This window comes from Canis lupus, chromosome 20 (assembly GCF_003254725.2).
Source record: "Canis lupus dingo isolate Sandy chromosome 20, ASM325472v2, whole genome shotgun sequence".
NCBI classification, from domain to species: Eukaryota; Metazoa; Chordata; class Mammalia; order Carnivora; family Canidae; genus Canis; species Canis lupus.
Window position 1 is genome coordinate 56,330,700 of NC_064262.1, and position 16,676 is coordinate 56,347,375.

General features: G+C 59.7%; 1 protein-coding gene across 20 annotated transcripts in view; it reads right to left on the minus strand.

Annotated features, from left to right (window-relative positions):
* The window catches only part of CELF5 (CUGBP Elav-like family member 5), a 48,287-nt gene that overhangs the window by 13,453 nt on the left and 18,158 nt on the right, over positions 1-16,676 (minus strand). For 9 of the 20 annotated variants that reach the window (XM_049097769.1, XM_049097765.1, XM_049097766.1 and 6 more), the window contains exons 2-5: positions 15,739-15,821; positions 4,868-4,919; positions 2,969-3,097; positions 704-783 (exon numbers count right to left, since the gene is read on the minus strand). In XM_049097769.1, coding sequence (XP_048953726.1) covers positions 704-783; positions 2,969-3,097; positions 4,868-4,919; positions 15,739-15,821 — 344 coding nt within the window. The other 11 variants (XM_049097780.1, XM_049097767.1, XM_049097764.1 and 8 more) reach the window with 9 other exon arrangements.

Here is a 16,676-nt window from a genome sequence, read left to right on the forward strand (position 1 = left end):
TCACACATGCAATCACATCCACACATATTCACACACAAGTGCTCACCCATCCACAAACACTTGCCCTCACATATACCTACAGATGCACAATGCACTCATTCCCCCCATCGTCCAGGCAGACCCACACATACACGTGCACTCAGTACACACATGTATAAACACACATGTGCACACACCTACATACATACTGCAAAACCCACTTACACAAGCGCACTTTCAACACACTTACACACGTGCACTCATACACAAAAACACGTACACTAGCACACACACTTATCCATACATATTAACACACATGCACCTCATACTACACATTAACAATCACCTACTAACAACCACACACATATGCACTCACATACATTTTCTCTTAAATACACACACAGACATAGACACACACATGCTAGTCCACACACAACCACACACACATGCAGCCACACACCGGCAGTACATCCATGCACACCCCTGCAGAATTACTTGCATGCTCACACAAACACTGATTCACAGCACACATGCACGATCGCACACTCACATGCGTACGCCCACCCACACCACCGTGAGAGACTGCACCTCTTTCTCCACCTGTGCCTTGCTGATGAATAGCCAGAGGCTACAGGGTGGCTGGAACGGTAGGGAGAGGCTTTGTCCCTTTTCCCTGGCCCCGTCCCCATACCCACCACCACGACCCAGGGCAGTTCCTACTCACCGGCATGGTCTGGCTGCCATGCAGGGCATGGATGGCCGCCTGGGCCTCGGTGTGCGAGGAGAACTTCACAAAGGCACAGCCTGCCCCAAGAGAAGGAGAATGCGTGAGGGGCAACAGGGCCTTTCCGGGTGGGCAGGGGCCACTGGGGAGGGGACAGGGAGCCCTGGATGGCTGGTCAGTGTCAGACATAGGCAGCCAGGTCAGACAGTCAGAACAGAGAGACAACAGTCATCTGTTGAGATAGACAGCTGGACAGTAAAGGATCAGGCAATAAGACAAGCATGCAGCCAGCCGCAGAGTACAACATCGGCCAGTTGGCCGTCCTTTCACTCAGAAACCAGCCAGCTACAGCTAGTTGTCACACACACAGTCGGACAGACACAGTGAGGTGGTGCGCAGTCGGGGAGGCAGGTCCTGCCCACCAGAAGGAGTGAAGGGCACAGGCTTAAGAACACCCATCAGCCACTGGATGCCACGAGATCCAGAGTTGTAATCAGATATGCAGAGAGAAGGTGACAAATGTTCTGACACAGGTGCAGAGATACAGTCCTGTGGGCACACTCAGGCATGGATACATTCACACCCGGACAGATATGCCCGTGTGACCAGAGTCAGAGAGACCGGGACAAAAAAACAAACAAAAAACAAACAAACAAACAAACAAAAAAAGCAAACAGGTCAGACCCAAATGAACAGTCACACAGGAAGAAATCAGAAATCAGGCAGACAGACGGCCAGGGACCAGCAGACACAGGCAAATTCAGACACACAATCATAAGGAGAGACTACTAGACATAGTTCCAGACAGGCAGAGTACTATGGGAGAGCCAGGCAGGTGGGACAAATGCAACTAGAGAGTGGCAACGGTTGCATTTTTTGAATATACTGAAAAGCATTTCTCTGTACACTTGGAAAAGGTGAATTTTACAGTACGTAAATAACAATTAAAAAAAAGAAGGGCGCCGGGCTGGCTCCATGGGTAGAGTCTGTGATTTTTTTTTTAAGATTTATTTATTCATTCATTCAGAGAGAGCGAAGAGAGAGGCAGAGGCACAGGCAGAGGGAGAAGCGGGCTCCATGTAGGGAGCCAGACGTGGGACTTGGGTCTCCAGGATCACACCCTGGACTGAAGGTGGTGCTAAACCGCTGAGCCACCAGGGCTGCCTGAGCCTGTGACTCTTGATCTCAGGGTCGTGAGTTTGAGCCCCACACCGGGTGTAGAGATGATAAACTTTAAAAAAACACTTAAAAAATTTTAAAATGAAGATAATTTTAAAAAAGAGAGAGCCAAGCAAATAAGGACCATGGGATTCATTCAATCCTAGACGATAAAAAGTAGCACAGGTAGGGCGAGAGTTGGTGCCTGACAGATGAACCCAAAAACGTAGCAGACAAAAACCACCAGACACATGAAGACCCACACCGAAAGAGTCATTTAGACACTCAGGGAGAAAAAGAGACCGAGACGTAGGTGGACAGGGAAGCAGCTCAAGTCTTTCCTACACGATCAGCCAGGATAAGGCAGAGGGTCCACGGGAAACTGTCACACAGGCTCAGGGAGGTACAGACGACGCCACAGACTGGGTATGCAGGTGGGACCAGGTGGGAGCAGGTGGGACCAGGCTGTCTCTGCCCACACCGCCCCGCCCCCAGGGCAACCCCGCCCTCTCACGGCCCGGCCCCGCCCCCAGGAGCTAGCCCCGCCCCCTCGAACGTCTGTCCCCGCCCCTGAAGCCAGTCCCGCCTTCTCAAGTGCGTGGCCCCGCCCCCAGGAGCCAACCCCGCCCTCCTCCCATGGCTCTGGCCCCGCCCCCTGGAGACAGTCCTGCCTTCTCAAGCAGCAGCCCCGCCCCCGGGGGCCAACCCCACCCACTCACGTGCCCGCCCCCAGGAGCCAGCCCCGCCCTCTCACGTGCCCGCCCCCAGGAGCCAGCCCCGCCCCTCACGTGCCAGCCCCGCCCCCAGGAGCCCCTGCCCCGCCCTCTCACGTGCTCGCCCCCCAGCCAGCCCCGCTCTCTCACGTGCCCAGCCCGTCCCCAGGAGCCAGCCCCGCCCTCTCACGTGCCCGCCCCGCCCCTCCAGGAGCCAGCCCCGCCCCCAGGAGCCAGCCCCGCCCTCTCACGTGCCCGCCCCGCCCCTCCAGAAGCCCGCCCCGCCCCTCCAGGAGCCAGCCCCGCCCCCGTCGCCCAGCCTGGGCCCATCCCCGCAGACGCCCAGCTCCGCGCCCCAGCCCCCGTCCCCGCCAGTCCCCGCCCCGCCGGTCACCTTTGCTGCTGCCGTCAGGCCCGCGCAGCACGGTGCACTCGTCGATGACCCCAAAGGGCTGGAAGAGCCGCAGCACGTCCTCCTCTGACTGCTGCTTGTTCAGCATCCCCACGAACAGCTTCCGGTCTCCTGTGGGCGGAGACACCCCCTCAGCCGCGTCCTGGTCTCCGGGAATTTCTCGGTCCCTCCAACGGAGCCGCGGCAGCCGGGCGTGGGGGGAGCACTGCCGGCCCCTGCCCTGCCTGCGCGTGGGAGGACCCGCCGCGCGGCCCCGCTCTCTCCATCCTCCCACGTGCCGCGCGCGCCTCCTCTCCAAGCGCTTGCTCGCGCAGTGCCCACCTCCGGGAACGTCCTCCCTTCAGTCTTGGGGCCTCCGCGTCCCTGCTCCCACCCTCCGGGCCGAGGTGCCTCTCTCCTTGCCCTCCGAGGACCCACGCATGGTTCTAGCTACGAACTGCATGGCTGTCTGTCTGTCTGTCTGTCATCTAGATTTCCCAGTCGGGGTGAGCGCTCGACAGGAGCCAGGCACAGTGTCTGCTGAGTGAGTGCGGGCACGTGTGCGCACAGGACCAGGTGCCCGGGAAGCCTGAGCCCCCATCTGGTGGCGCTGGGGTGGGGGGCTCTGGCTGGAGGCCCGGCTGGGCCAGCCTCTCCGGCAAGGGGCACCAGAGTCCCGCTCCCTCCCCTGTAATCCGGACCAGGGCAGCAGCCGCTCCCAGGGATGCTGAGCTGGGTTACTATGGAAACGGGTTCTCTGGCAGCTGTCACTCACGGGGACGGAAGGGAAGGACGCAGAAGCAGAGAAACAGAGAGTGAGGGAAAGAGACAGGTGAGAGAGGAGAGACAGAGAGAAGCAGAGACAGAGAAGGCAAAGAGAGACAGTAAGAGACAGAGAGACACATAAAGAGGAGCACGAGAGGACCAGAGAGAAAGGAGAGAAAAAGATAAGAGAGAAAGAGGGATGGAGTGAGAGGGAGAGAGAGAAGGTGAGACACAGAGAGAGACAGAAGAGCAAGGGGGAGGAGAGGAGGGAGCATTATAGAGACAGAGAAGCCTTAGAGATGGAGTCTGCAGACCACCCCCCTCTAATCCGTGACCTACACTAGCAGCTGGTGGGAGAGCGTGAACAAGGTCCCATCCCAGATGGGCCGTACCAGGTCCTACACACACACACACACACACACACACACACACGTCCCAACAGCGCTGCCCCACACGCCACCTCCCAGACCCCAGTCCACCAGAAATGGGGAGGAGGTAGGAAAATCTCCAAGAATGACTAGCCTGGGGGACAGCCGATGGGGGACAGCCGAGCATCCCCTCCCCCATGGTCACGTCCCCAACACGGTCCAGACCTATGCAGACGCCAGGCCTCCAGCCTGCATACCCACACGCCCAGCCTGGAACTACAGTCAAGCACACACGCTCGCACACACACACATCCACAGGCCCATGCGTTCACGCACAGGCCAGGCAGGGATCCCCAGGGTGTAAGCCCCGGAAACACACATGCACATGTGCGTGTGCTCACGCACATCTGTACACAGGCGTGCCAAGGAACGTATGCTCACATACGCACAAACGTGGGTGCTGAAAGCAATCCCCTCTGCGTCAGAAGACCCCCCCAACATTGCATCCTAGGGGGAGTGGTGCATTTCAAGCTCTAGGGCCAAGCAGCTGGACCTAGCCAGACCCCCCCCCCAATCCTGGGCCTGTGGCACTGTGATTTGGAAGAGGGGACACAGCGCCCCTGCTCCCCTGCCCCTTTGCCACCACCATGAGAGGTGTGAGCAGATAGGTGACTGCTACGTCCTTCTGATGGGGGATTCCCTTCCTTCCCCCACCCATTCTCCTGCCTCCCCCCCACACCCAGCCTGGTGGCCACGGAGAGATGACAACTACCTCCGCGGCTTTCGCTGTCCGCCGGCTTCACCTGGATCGGCCGCGCCATCTGTGGAGTGAGAGGGGAGGAGGACGTCAAAGCTGGCGGTGGGGGTGGGGGGCACCATGGGTGCGGGCTTCACCTGAGCTCTGGCAGGCACCCTGCCCACCGCCCCAAGGCTCAGCATCCCACCAAACTTGCAGCAGCAAACCAGTCAGACAAGTGACACGTGGTCCCACTGACAGGGTTTCGCTCACTGCCCTCTGCAAAACTCTTACTTTACCTTCAAAATCCAGTAACGCCATTTCTTGCTGTAGGAAGAGGCCTCCTTGCCTGCCCAAGGGCAGTAGAGGCTCTTGCAAAGATGCCTGACCCCGCTAGTCCCCGGATGTGATGTGACTTTGCAGTTTCTCTCGTCAAAAACTGGAGTCTATTTCCCCACCCTTCTGCATCTGGGCCTTGGTGTGACTTGCTCTGGCCAGTGGAATGTGGTGGAAGGACAGTGGTTCCAAGCTCTGGCCTCCAGAGACTTCCGTTTTGGGGACCCTGACGTGGTCAGGTGATGAGCCCAGGCAAGGCGGGAGGACAGAGCTCATGCACCGAGAGTCCCCACTGACAAACCGCACGCGGAGGGGTGAGGCTGGCCTGTCCCAGCTCATCCGGACCAGCCCTGCCTACCCCTGCAGGAACGACCCCGGGAGAGACCCGCAGAAGAGCCACCCGGCTGAGCCCGGTTTGAGCTTCCTAACCCAGGGAATCACGCACAGATAAAATGGTTGGGGTGACACCAAGGCAGCTACTCTCTGCTCTCTGAGCCCTGGGCGGGAGGACTGTCATACCTGAGTGGGCCAGCTTTCAATCTGGACTCATTGTTCTGGACACTTCTATCCTCCACCCCCAGCACTGAAAATGACAGGGTTTTGTTGTTTTTTGGAAATGACATCTAATGACAGAAATCCTTCTCTAACCTCCCTCCCCCAAACTTACCCAGCCATGGTGTGAGCTAATGTGGATATTTGAGAATGAACTCAAGGGATGTGGGAAGTGGGTGGCATTTGCTTCTCCACTGGTCTGAGAATAGAATCCTCCACGCCTGGTGGCTCCTGGTGAACTCCTATTCATCCTTCAAAACCCACCTCCAAAGCCCCCATGCAGGCACCTTCCTTCCACCCTTCTGGGTCCCTTCCTCCCTCTGCCTCAGGGCAGGAAGAGTCTATGTCTTGCTTCCTCACAGCAGGCAGCTCTCCCCACACCACGCAGGGAGAATCCGAGAAACTTGCTGAACCGAACTGACCAGAAGGAAGTGGCTCATGCCCAGCAGCATAGGAGGGCCGCTTGGTGCCTCTAGTCCCGGCCGGGGTTGGAATGAGCGCCAGGCCCGGACCCCCTCCCAGGTCAGACCGTCCCCCTGGCCAGGCAGAGCAGGTGCTTGACAGATGTCAGCTTCCTAGTCACGGCGCAGGTCCCCAGCAAGCTCCAGGGAGAGGCATGGTTTTCACCAGGCTTTACAGATGGTGACACCAAGGCCCAGACGATGTGCCCAAGGTCACGGTGGGGGAGTCGAGGCACTAAGCCTTCGCAGACTTCACATGTCAGGACCTTTCTACCCACTCCCATGAGTAGAGACCCCTCTCCCTAAATCTTCCTCCCCTTGTCTTAGACCTTATCTCAGCTCTGAGCAACCCCACACCATCCAAGCCCCCTCCCTCCTTCTGCACCCTCTTTTCCAGGAGCCCCCCCATTCTGACTGTTTGTTCCCAGGTTCATATGGGCTGCCTCAATTTGAACTCAGCCTCGGGAGCCCCGGAAGCAGAGAGGCCTTCCAGTGTCCCCAATTCCTGCCACCCAGCAGCATCCCTAGAGGGACCCTGACCACCTGGGAAAGGCCAAACCACGTCTCCCTTCCCCCATCACGCACTGCCACACACACACACACCCAGGGCCCTCTCCACCTGGGTACCACACCCAGCTAGCTGGAGGCAGGAGGGAAGGTTATTTTAACCAGATGGGACCAGTTTCTGGGCTGGGGGTGCGGCGGGGAGGCTGTGGTTGTGAAGAGAGGTGGCGGGGGGAGTGGGGGCACCTGAGCCCAGCCTCCCGTTCGCCTCCACCCCTCCCACCCCGCCTCCGCTGGCCCTCACCTCCTCCCTCCTCCCAGCACCTTGGGCAGATGAGGATGGGGTTGCCATGGCAACGCTGATTCACCACACGGAAGCTGGCAATTGTTGTTGCCATGGAAACCGCCTCTTAGGGGCGAGCCCAGCTCCTGCCTTGCACAAAAGAGATATTTAAATATAATCTTCTGGAGATGGATGAGCTGAAGGAGGGAGCGAGGGAGGGGGGCCACGGGGAGGGAACCTGGTCCCCATCACGGCACCCTCCACCCCCGCCCCCCCTTCTCGCGGCCTGGGTACCTGCGCCCCGTCTCCCCCGCGCGCCGCTGCGGGGCCTGGGACCCTCCGCGTCCCCTGGGAGGCCCCCTTCCCCCCTCCCGGGTCTGCGGGGCTCTCGGGGCAGGGGTCCCCGTCTGGGCCCGAGGAGCCAGGCTGCGGGGCCGCTCCTCCCCGTCCCCCGCTCCGGAGCCGAGGCGCCGAGGCCTGGCCATCCGCACCCGCGGCCCGCCTTACCCACCGGCCCGGAGACGCGCGCCAGGCTGGCCTCCACGTGCCGCCGCCCGCCCGGCCGCCCCGGGCGCACAGGCGCGCACACGCCGCACGCGCACCGGCCCGCGCCTCGCTCCCCGCGCCCGACGCCCAGGCAGGCGGGCGCTGCTGCCGATCCGCCCGCCCGCCAGAGGCCGGGCCCTGCCGGCGGAGCCCGCCCGAGCCGGGAGGGGCGGAGGCGTGCCGGGGGGAGGGGAGCTGGGGGGGAGCTGGGGGGAGCTGGGTCTCCCCACACCCACCCCTCCTGTCGCCCCTGCCCGCCCATCTGGCTCTGCCCACCTCCTTCCGGCTCCGTCTCTCCATCTGTCCCACCGAGAGGTCTCTGCCTAGTGTCCTCCCTCCCTCCTCCACCTTCCCTGGCTCCCCATCGTCCCTTCCCTGCCCCCTCCTTTCCTCCCTCCATTTATTCAGCAACATTCCCCGGTGTGCCCCACGCTGAGTGATCTTGCGACCCCAGGGAGGCCCCCGGAGGGGAGGCAGAGGCAGATACAGCCGCTCCCGGACCTGAGGGTGGGGATCCAGGCCTGGGAGACCCTGGAGCATAGAACAGTGAAGAGCCAAAGGCTATCCTGGGGCTTCCCTGAAGATGGAAAATCCGCAATGGGTTTTGAAGTATGAGTAAGAGTTTGGGGTGGGGGGAGACAGTTTCTCAGGCTGGAGGGATGCCTACATCCACTGACTCATTTAATCTCCAAACGACTCTACTCTACGAGATGGGAACGTTCTCATTTTACAGATGGGCAGGTCACAAAGGGAGAGGAGAGAGTCAGAGGCGGAGGCCCGACCCCCTGCTGGTTCCCCCAGGGTCCTCTAGGACCCAGCCAGCGGTCCCATGGGCCAGGGCTCTGGGGGAACGTCTGTGCCTTTGGGGTGGGCACACATTAGATAGCTGAGCCCCAGGCCTTGCTCTGCCCCCCACCCCCGCCCCCCAGCTTTTGCTGGGCCACCTCAGCCAAGCCACACATCATTGAGAAACCAGCGTCCCTCATGTCTGACCCACGTATATTGCAGACGGGGAAACGGCGAGGGTGCGGAGGGTGGCGAGGGTGCGGGGGGTGGCGGGGGGACCGCAGGAGCTGTTCCTGGCTGTCAGGCTGGGGCCCCCAAATGGTCCTTTAGAAGATGCAAAGCTGTGCCTTTAGAAGACGGGGTTGTTTCTGGGTTGTTTCCAGGTGATAAGGAGGCGAAGGCCAGGTGTGCCCAGGCCCGTTCCAGCCTCCCCTCGGCCCCTCGGCCCCAGCCCGGCCTCTGTCCAACACCCAGGCCAGGCCTCTCTCCTGCTCTAGGTGCTGCTGTGGCCCTACTGCCCTGGGGGTGACACCCTGGGATTCCTCCCCACTCCTCCTCCCACCCCCCACTCCAGGACTGCTGAACCCACTGGCTGGAACTCACCCCTCCACACCCCACCCCTCCAACGCCACCTCCCCCTGAAGATGTCCCCCCCAAGGCCATCTGCTTCAGGGGCTCTGCCGAGGCACGACTTTGACTGTGGTACATCCCCCAACAGACACAGTGTCCCTCTTGGGTGAGCTCCCGGGGTGGGGGGGCAGGGGCCCAGGTACGCAAACGACAACCGAAATGACATGATACGAGACCTATGGAACCCCAGTCCCCGTCCCTGTGGGCCAAGAGCAAGCTGGGCACGACGTGCTGGGGACAGCGCCCTGCACGGGGAGTGACAAGCGCTTGTGCCCAGCTGTGTCCACGCTATCCCCGTATCCCGAGGGAGAAAGCAGACTTGGACAGACAACGTGACTGGCCCGGAGTCCTGCAGGCTTGACTTGCGTGGGACAGTTCATTCATTCATTCATTCGATCATTCAGCATGGATTTGCCAAGCTCCTGTTGTGAGCTCAGCAATGGGCCCGTGTCACCCCACAGGATCCTCAAAGCCCTTCTGCGGCCCCATTTCACAAGTGAAGAAACTGAGGCCTGGGAAGGTCAAACCACCGGACATTCGGCACCTGGGGCCCCTAGTGCGTTCTCTGGTTTGGCTTGGCTCTGAGCCACGTCACGGCATGTGGGAGTGGGCCTTGTGAGGGGGCACTTCAGAAACCCCTGTGTGCACAGGACGGGTTTTCGGCAGCAGGCTGTGGCGGGGGGGGGATCCCTCCAAGCCAGCCAGACAAACCTATCCTTTTCTAGGGTGCTCAGAGGAACAGCAGGGCGGCCATCAGGTCTGGGATGTCCTTTGCCCCTCAAGACCTTCAGGAAGAAATGGATAGTGCCCCTAGAATGGCACGGCCTCTCAGAGACAGGAGCCGGACCCGCCACCGCTGCTCCCCTCTGTCCCCACGGATCTGGTCCATCTCCGGGAGCCTCATCCTGGGGTTTGACAGCCCCACAAAGGGCCTCCGCTGCAATCGGAGGCATCTGCCCAGCGTGGATTCCAGGGTCCTGCGGTCCATTCCGGGTTCTATTCTGGGATTCTGTTATTCAATTTAGGATCCTATTCCAGAATGCTGAGATTTGATTAAACCGCATCCCCCACGGACGCCGCCGCTGTCACACTTGAGATGGGAACTGGAACTTGCTTCAGAAGCAGCATTCTGGACTTGGGGGTGGGGGGGAGAAGTGCGGAGCCAGCGAATGACCCGGCTCAGTCCCCTCCTGGTGTACAGAGAGGTAAAAAGACAGGAGCGGCCGCTCCACGCCGTCTCCCCCAACACCCACGCACACACGCGGCGACGGGAGAGACGGTGGCTGTCTTGGTCTCTAGCGTGACCGTGCTGTGGCCCCTAACACCCACGTGTGCGGGCACATGTACCCGCTGGGTGGGCTCCGCCAGCACGGGGCGAACCTCGTGCGGCTGCTGCTCCTGCTGCTCCGTCGCTGGGCAGAGTCGCCTGGAGGGGGCTCAGACATCCGTGCTCAGATGCGGCTGACAGGCAAGGGGGGTGCCTTCCACCCCAGCAGCCCCGTCGCTCTTCCTGCAAGCCGCGAACGAGGCCCCTGCTGCGGCCCTGAGCGTGCTGATGCCACTTCTGCGGGCGCCCTCGCGGGCAGGAGGCTTGCCCGCCGGCCAAACCCCCTGGCTCGTCAGGTGGGTGTCGGCTGCCCAAGCTGGAGGCGCACACACTCCGGGTGGGAACTCCTGCGTGCGCGCCCAGGGGAAACCCGGCACGTGTCCGTCAGAAACGAAGCGCGGACAAGGATCTCTACCGGTGACAGCAAAAGCCTGGGAACAACCCAAATGTCCACCGACGGGAGAATGGACAAATACGTTGCGTCTTCGCGCCGTGGAATACTACCCAGGGATGAAAAGGCCCCAGCCACCCAGGCACGTGGCACCAGCAGGAGCAGGTGATACCGAATCTCTTCAGCATCGTATTATGGGGGAAAAAACCACACAGATGGTAAAGACTACATATAACATGGTTCCATTCATACTAGGTAACAAGCAAGACGGGGAAAAGCCGCCCAATATCTTAGAGATCTATTCACAAGGGCGAAGAACGTGACGAGAAGCAGGGGTTGGTTACCCTGAAAGTCGGGAGAGTGACAGCACAGGCTTGAGCACATGATAGGGATGGTTTCTGGGTATTGCTGGAGACTCTTCCCTCTCCCCCTCCAACCGTGAGCTGGTATCATCCAAGTGAGAACCCCAAACTCCACAATCTAGACATATGATGACACTGCCTCATGCTCTTGGGTCTAGAACATTCTAGGCCTGCACTGTCTAACATGGTAGCTGATCCTTCTACAGCTACCAGAACATTCTACATCTGTGCTATACCCCAAACAGTAGCTACCTCCTAGACCAGAATTTTCTAGGTCTGAACTTGCCAATACAGTAGGTAACACCCCCCCCTCCCCGTCTAGAACATTCTGTCTAACATCGTAGCTGAGCCCCTGATCTAGAACATTCTGGGTTAGAGTTGTTCCATGTGGTAGCCGCTAGCCACCTGTGGCGGGTTTTCTAGGTCTACATGTAAACGTGTTGAGACTGAGTGACATTAGAAATTGTGGGATCCCTGGGTGGCTCAGCGGCTTAGCACCTGCCTTCAGCCCGGGGTGTGATCCCTGGAGTCCTGGGATCGAGTCCCACATCAGGCTCCCTGCATGGAACCTGCTTCTCCCTCTGCCTGTGTCTCTGCCCCCACCCCCCTCTGTGTGTGTGTGTGTGTGTGTATGTCTCACAAATAAATAAAATCTTAAAAAAAAAAAAAAAGAAATTGCTCCTGAGAGTCATACTTGCCACATTGCAGGGGCTCAAGAGGCTAGTGGCTGCCAAAGGGGACAGCAAGAGACAGAACATTTCCATCACCGCAGAGAATTCTACTGGACAGCAATGGTCTGAAACAGGGATCTGCCAGCTGCAGTCTGGGCCTCTGTCTCTTTGTGTAAATAAAGTTTTATTGATACACAGCCACACCCATTCAGTTAAGTATTGTCTGTGGTCTCTTTTCTGTGATGCAACAGAGGCCCTATGGCCCATGAGGCCCCAAATATTTACTCTCTGATCCTTTAGGTTCCTTTAGGAGTCTGCAGACTCGCGGCCTGGAACATTCTTGAACAATACTGCCCGATATGGCCACGTGTGGCCATCAAACACCTTGAAATGTGGCTTGTGTGGCCGAGGAACAGAAGCTTAAATTTTGTCTAATGATAATTCGTGGAAGTGTAAACCCGAATCCGAGAGCCGGTTCGTGACGCGGTGCTTGGGAAATCTTTTAAGTACGCTTCGAGCAAGCGGGGAGTGAGAACCTAGTTTTCCGACTGCCACTGTCACGGAGGGCAAAGAGCAGAGGCACATCGAGCATTTCTGGTGACAACCGATCGTCCAACCAGAGGTGGCCTGAGAGGAGGCAGGACACACACGGGGGGGGGGGGGGGGGGCGGGGGCGGGCGCCCGCGAGGGAAACAGGAACGTGGGCTCTCCCTAACTACACCGTCCGCCCCTGAAATGATGCTATTTTGGAGAGGTGGGGGGTTCACGAGAAATCTAGCATGAAAATTAACTGCGCCCGTTCCTCTCTGATCTTTAAATGTTGCTCCTGGAAAAATGTAAATGCTCTACGTGGCCCGCACTGCATGGCTATGGGCACTGCTCTAGAACATTCGCCAGCTCCTTGTTCTCCTGACCACTGGATGCCAATCATCATGACAGTCACGAACGTCCCCCAGGCGTCGCCCGGCGTCCCATGGGGGCACAATCGCGCCCCCCGCCCGGGCTGAGCCCCCTTCTGACCCCACGTGAACTCCTCCTTTAGACAACAGGGGCTCTGCTGGGCTCCCGCACTCAGAATGCGCCTGGCACGTTCCTACCTCCCAGTCTCGGCACACTCGGTCCCCACGCCACCCCCACCTCCATCTGCCACAGTCTTCCCCATCTCCGAAGATGCAGCTCGAACGCTCCCTCCTCCAAGAAGCCGCCTTGTTTGCCCCGCTGCAGCGAGGGAGTCATGGGTGACGGTGGCAGCGCAGGCCCCCTCCCCCCAATCCCGCCGTGATGCTGCCCCTGGCTGCCCTATACCCGCTGTTCATTTTGTGCTCATCCGTTATGGCGGGTTGAATGGGAGCGGCAGTGGGGGGTGGCCTCCCCTACAATACGCCCAAGTCCTAAGCCCAGAACCCATGAATGGGACCTCATTTGGAACAGGCGTCCCTCCTTACAGATGTCATGAAGCCATGGATCTCGGGATGGGGTCATCCTGGCTTTAGGGCGAGCCCTCAGCCCAATGACAGGTGTCCTCATAAGAGAAAGGCAGAGGGAGGGGGGAGCCGTGTAGACACGGAGGGCGGCCATGTGGTGACAGAGGCAGGGATCGGACGGATGCGTCATCATCGAGCCAGAGAACATCAAGGATTGCCGGCGCCACCGGAAGCTGGAGAGACGGGGGAACAGATTGCCCCCCTGGAGCCTCCACAGGGAACTCGGCCCTGCTGATGCCTTGATTTCAGACTCCTGGCCCCCGGAGCTGTGAGAGGGTAAACCTCTGTTGCTTTAAGCGCCCCCTCCTGTGGGTGGTGCTTTGTTACAGCGGAGGGGGGGCCCCTCCCGCGGGGTGACAACCAGCCCCCGTCACTCCTGCCCCAGGAAAGCCCTGCTCCTCAAGCATCTCAAACCCCCTGCTTCCCCCTCCACTGTCCCCGCCCCAGCCACCGCAGCTCCCTGCTGCCCCTCGGCCCTGCCACCCTGCGCAGGGGCGTCTGCGAGCACCCACTGTGACCTGAACGGCCATCCTGAGTCTGCAAGTGGCACCGAAAGTGTCCCCGCGTCTCAGCTCCGTGCTGCCCTCAGCACCAGAAGTCCTCTCGCCAGGCTGGTTGCTCACTCGTTATCTGTACTGGGCTCCCCCCAGCCACAGATCGGGGGCTCAGTGTCTGCGGAATGAACCAGTGGGTGCTGAGGACTCGGCCCGGGGTCTGCCCTGGAGGGGCCCCAACCTAGGGGGAGACCTCCACCTTCGTCTTCCCTCCCAGCCGCGGATGGAGCCCAGAGCCCTGCTTCGGCCCCCAGCACAGAGGGAGCTGGGCCTCAGGTCGGGAACGGAGGCTGGCTTCGGCTCTGAGTCTCCATCAGGAAGGTGGGAGCAGGGGGGAACTAGTTGGGGCTCGGCTGGGGCACGGCTGGGGTCAGCAGGTCCGCGAAGCGGCGGGTTTCCCTGGACAGAACCCTCGGAGCGTCCAGCCCAAATCTGACCACAGACACGCGCACGTCCGCCGCTCGGGGTCTAGGGTCAAATCCCCATCCTGCTGTTTGCTGGCGGCTCGACTGTGGACGAATCCAGTACAAACTGGTTTGTTGGTCTAGATGCCCAACGGCCCCCGGGCTCCTCTCACCAGGCTGTGGGATAATTGCCAGGCAGCAGGAGAGAACTAATACAGCCCACTGAGCTCCACTGCTCCCCCCACCCCTCCCCGGGCGCTAACCTGTATGGATGCACCTGCCCTCCAGTTCCGGGCCGGTTGGTTTGGGGAGGTGCGAGCACAAGGGCCGAGGGAGGGACAACTGTGAATTCTCTTCTCAGATGTCACCTCCTCCGTGAAGCCTTCCTTGACCACCTTCTCTACAGTCTCCTCCCTCCACTCCGCGCTGTTGTGCTCCTCCAGTGCTGAAGATCGGGGAGGCTCAGTCACTGGCTCAGGGACACACGGCAAGGGCTGCTTGGAGCTCAGCGAGGAGCCCGCCGGTGCGGCCGCCCCGTCCCTCCACCACGCTCGTCTCCACTTCGCTCCCCCAAACAGGGCCCTTTATCCTTCACCCTGAGGTTGAGGCCAGCCCCGGGAGCATCTCTGAGCCTCGTTCAGAATCAAGTCTGCCCATGCCATGATCTCACGTCCCCGCCAGGTGCGCCCCCCATTGCCCAGCCAGCCGTGCTGCACCCGTGTTCCCAGCATCTGTGGCTGCAGATGCCACCCAAGCAGCCCCCGGATGCCTCCGATGCTGAACAGTCCCTCCCTGAGAATCCCAGAGGGAACAGTGAACACCCCCAGGGCTCGTGGGGCACCACGGATCTCACTTCTCACTACGGTTCCTCTCATTTCCATCAAGAGGCGCTGCCTGGGGCCTGGGCTCAGCTGGGTCAGGGGACAGGGACCTCCTCACAAGGGAGAGCCAGCAGGGCTGGGGCCTGGGCCAGCCTCCCCTGGGGATGGAAAAGCTGTCCAGGCAGCCCCTGCATCAAGGGCTACAGCTCTATTTGCTGTGGGATAGAGACCAGGGATAAGTAAATCCCTTTCCATTATATAGGGAGAAACAGGCAGAGCCTGAGCTCCTCCTGGTGGCCCTAAAGGCTCCCTATGGCCTGCCCTGTCTCCTCCTTGCCCTCCCCTCTCCTCCTCTCGCTCTTGCTTGCTCTGCTCCAGACACAGAGGCCTCCTTGCTGGTCCTGCAACACGCCAAGCCTGGTCCTGCCCCAGGGCCTTTGCATGGGCTGTTCCATTTGTCTGCTAGTGCTTCCTCATCCTTCAGGCCTCACTGCAACGACACTTACACACGACACTTACACACCGGGCCAGGTGCCCTTGGGCAGTATGCAAGCTGCATAACCCCAAACAACCACTCTGTTGTGAAGTATGGACCATGACATGCAGTAGGCACTCAATAAATGCTCTCTCCGGTGATCATGTCCATCTGTCTGCACCTTATACCTCTTTCTGAGTCCAGAGGCATGTGGGCTTCACAGCAGATCCCAGGAAGGGCCTCAGCCTTCCCTGGCTGAGAGCAGCCCCTTTCCCCCTCCCCCCCTTCCCCCTCCCCAGGCAGCACTCAGGACTCACCCCGGGCAAGGTCTTCTGTTCGTGCAGGGCAGTCTGAGCTTTGATGGCGGAGTCCCTGGCACAATAGGTGAGAAAGGCACAGCCTGGAAAGGAAGGAAATGGGCGTTGTTAAGAGAAAGCGATGTGTAGACCCCTGTTCACAGTGGCATCGATCCCAATGGCCAGAAGGTGGAAGCAACCCAAGTGTCCATCAGTGGATGGACAGATAAACACAGTGCGGCCCATCCACACGCTGGAATGTTGTTCGGCCCCAAGAAGGAAGGGGCCCCGACACCTGCCCCCACGTGGACAGACCCCGAGGACACCGGGCTCAGGGAGGGGACCCAGACCCAGAAGGACACCTCCTGCAGGACCCCACTCCCAGGAGGTCCCCAGAGGAGGCCCATCCACAGAGACAGAGAGGAGGTGGTGGGAGCCAGGGGTGGGGCGGGGAGTGGTCCCTGTGGAGAGATGGAAGGTTCTGAAGACGGTGGTGGGGGTGGGTGCACAGCGGAGTGAGCATGGTTCGTGCCCTGAGCTGTGCACTTAGAGACTGTTAAGGCGGTGAATTTAATGTTACGTGTTATTTCATCACAATAATAAAATAAAATAATAAAAAATTTTAAAAAATTAAAAATAGAAAAGGAAAAATTGGTTAAGACGGTAGATTTTATGTTCTGTTAAAATACAAGTTGAAGGTAAGCAGAGGAGACTGGAGCCAACTTTTTTTGAGGATGTGGGGGGACAACAGCCATGGTTCAGCCGCCCCCCACCCAAACGGCGAGATAGGGGAGGGGGAGAGGAGACCCAGCTGTTAATTAAATCCGTGGCTGCCGCTAGATAAAGAGATACGGGGAAGGCTGGGTGAGGTGCGGTGGGGGAGGGGTCGGCTGCCTCAGGGACGAGGGTGGGGGGCGCACCAGCGGCCTCAAAGATGCAGAAGACGAGTCAGTGGCTTT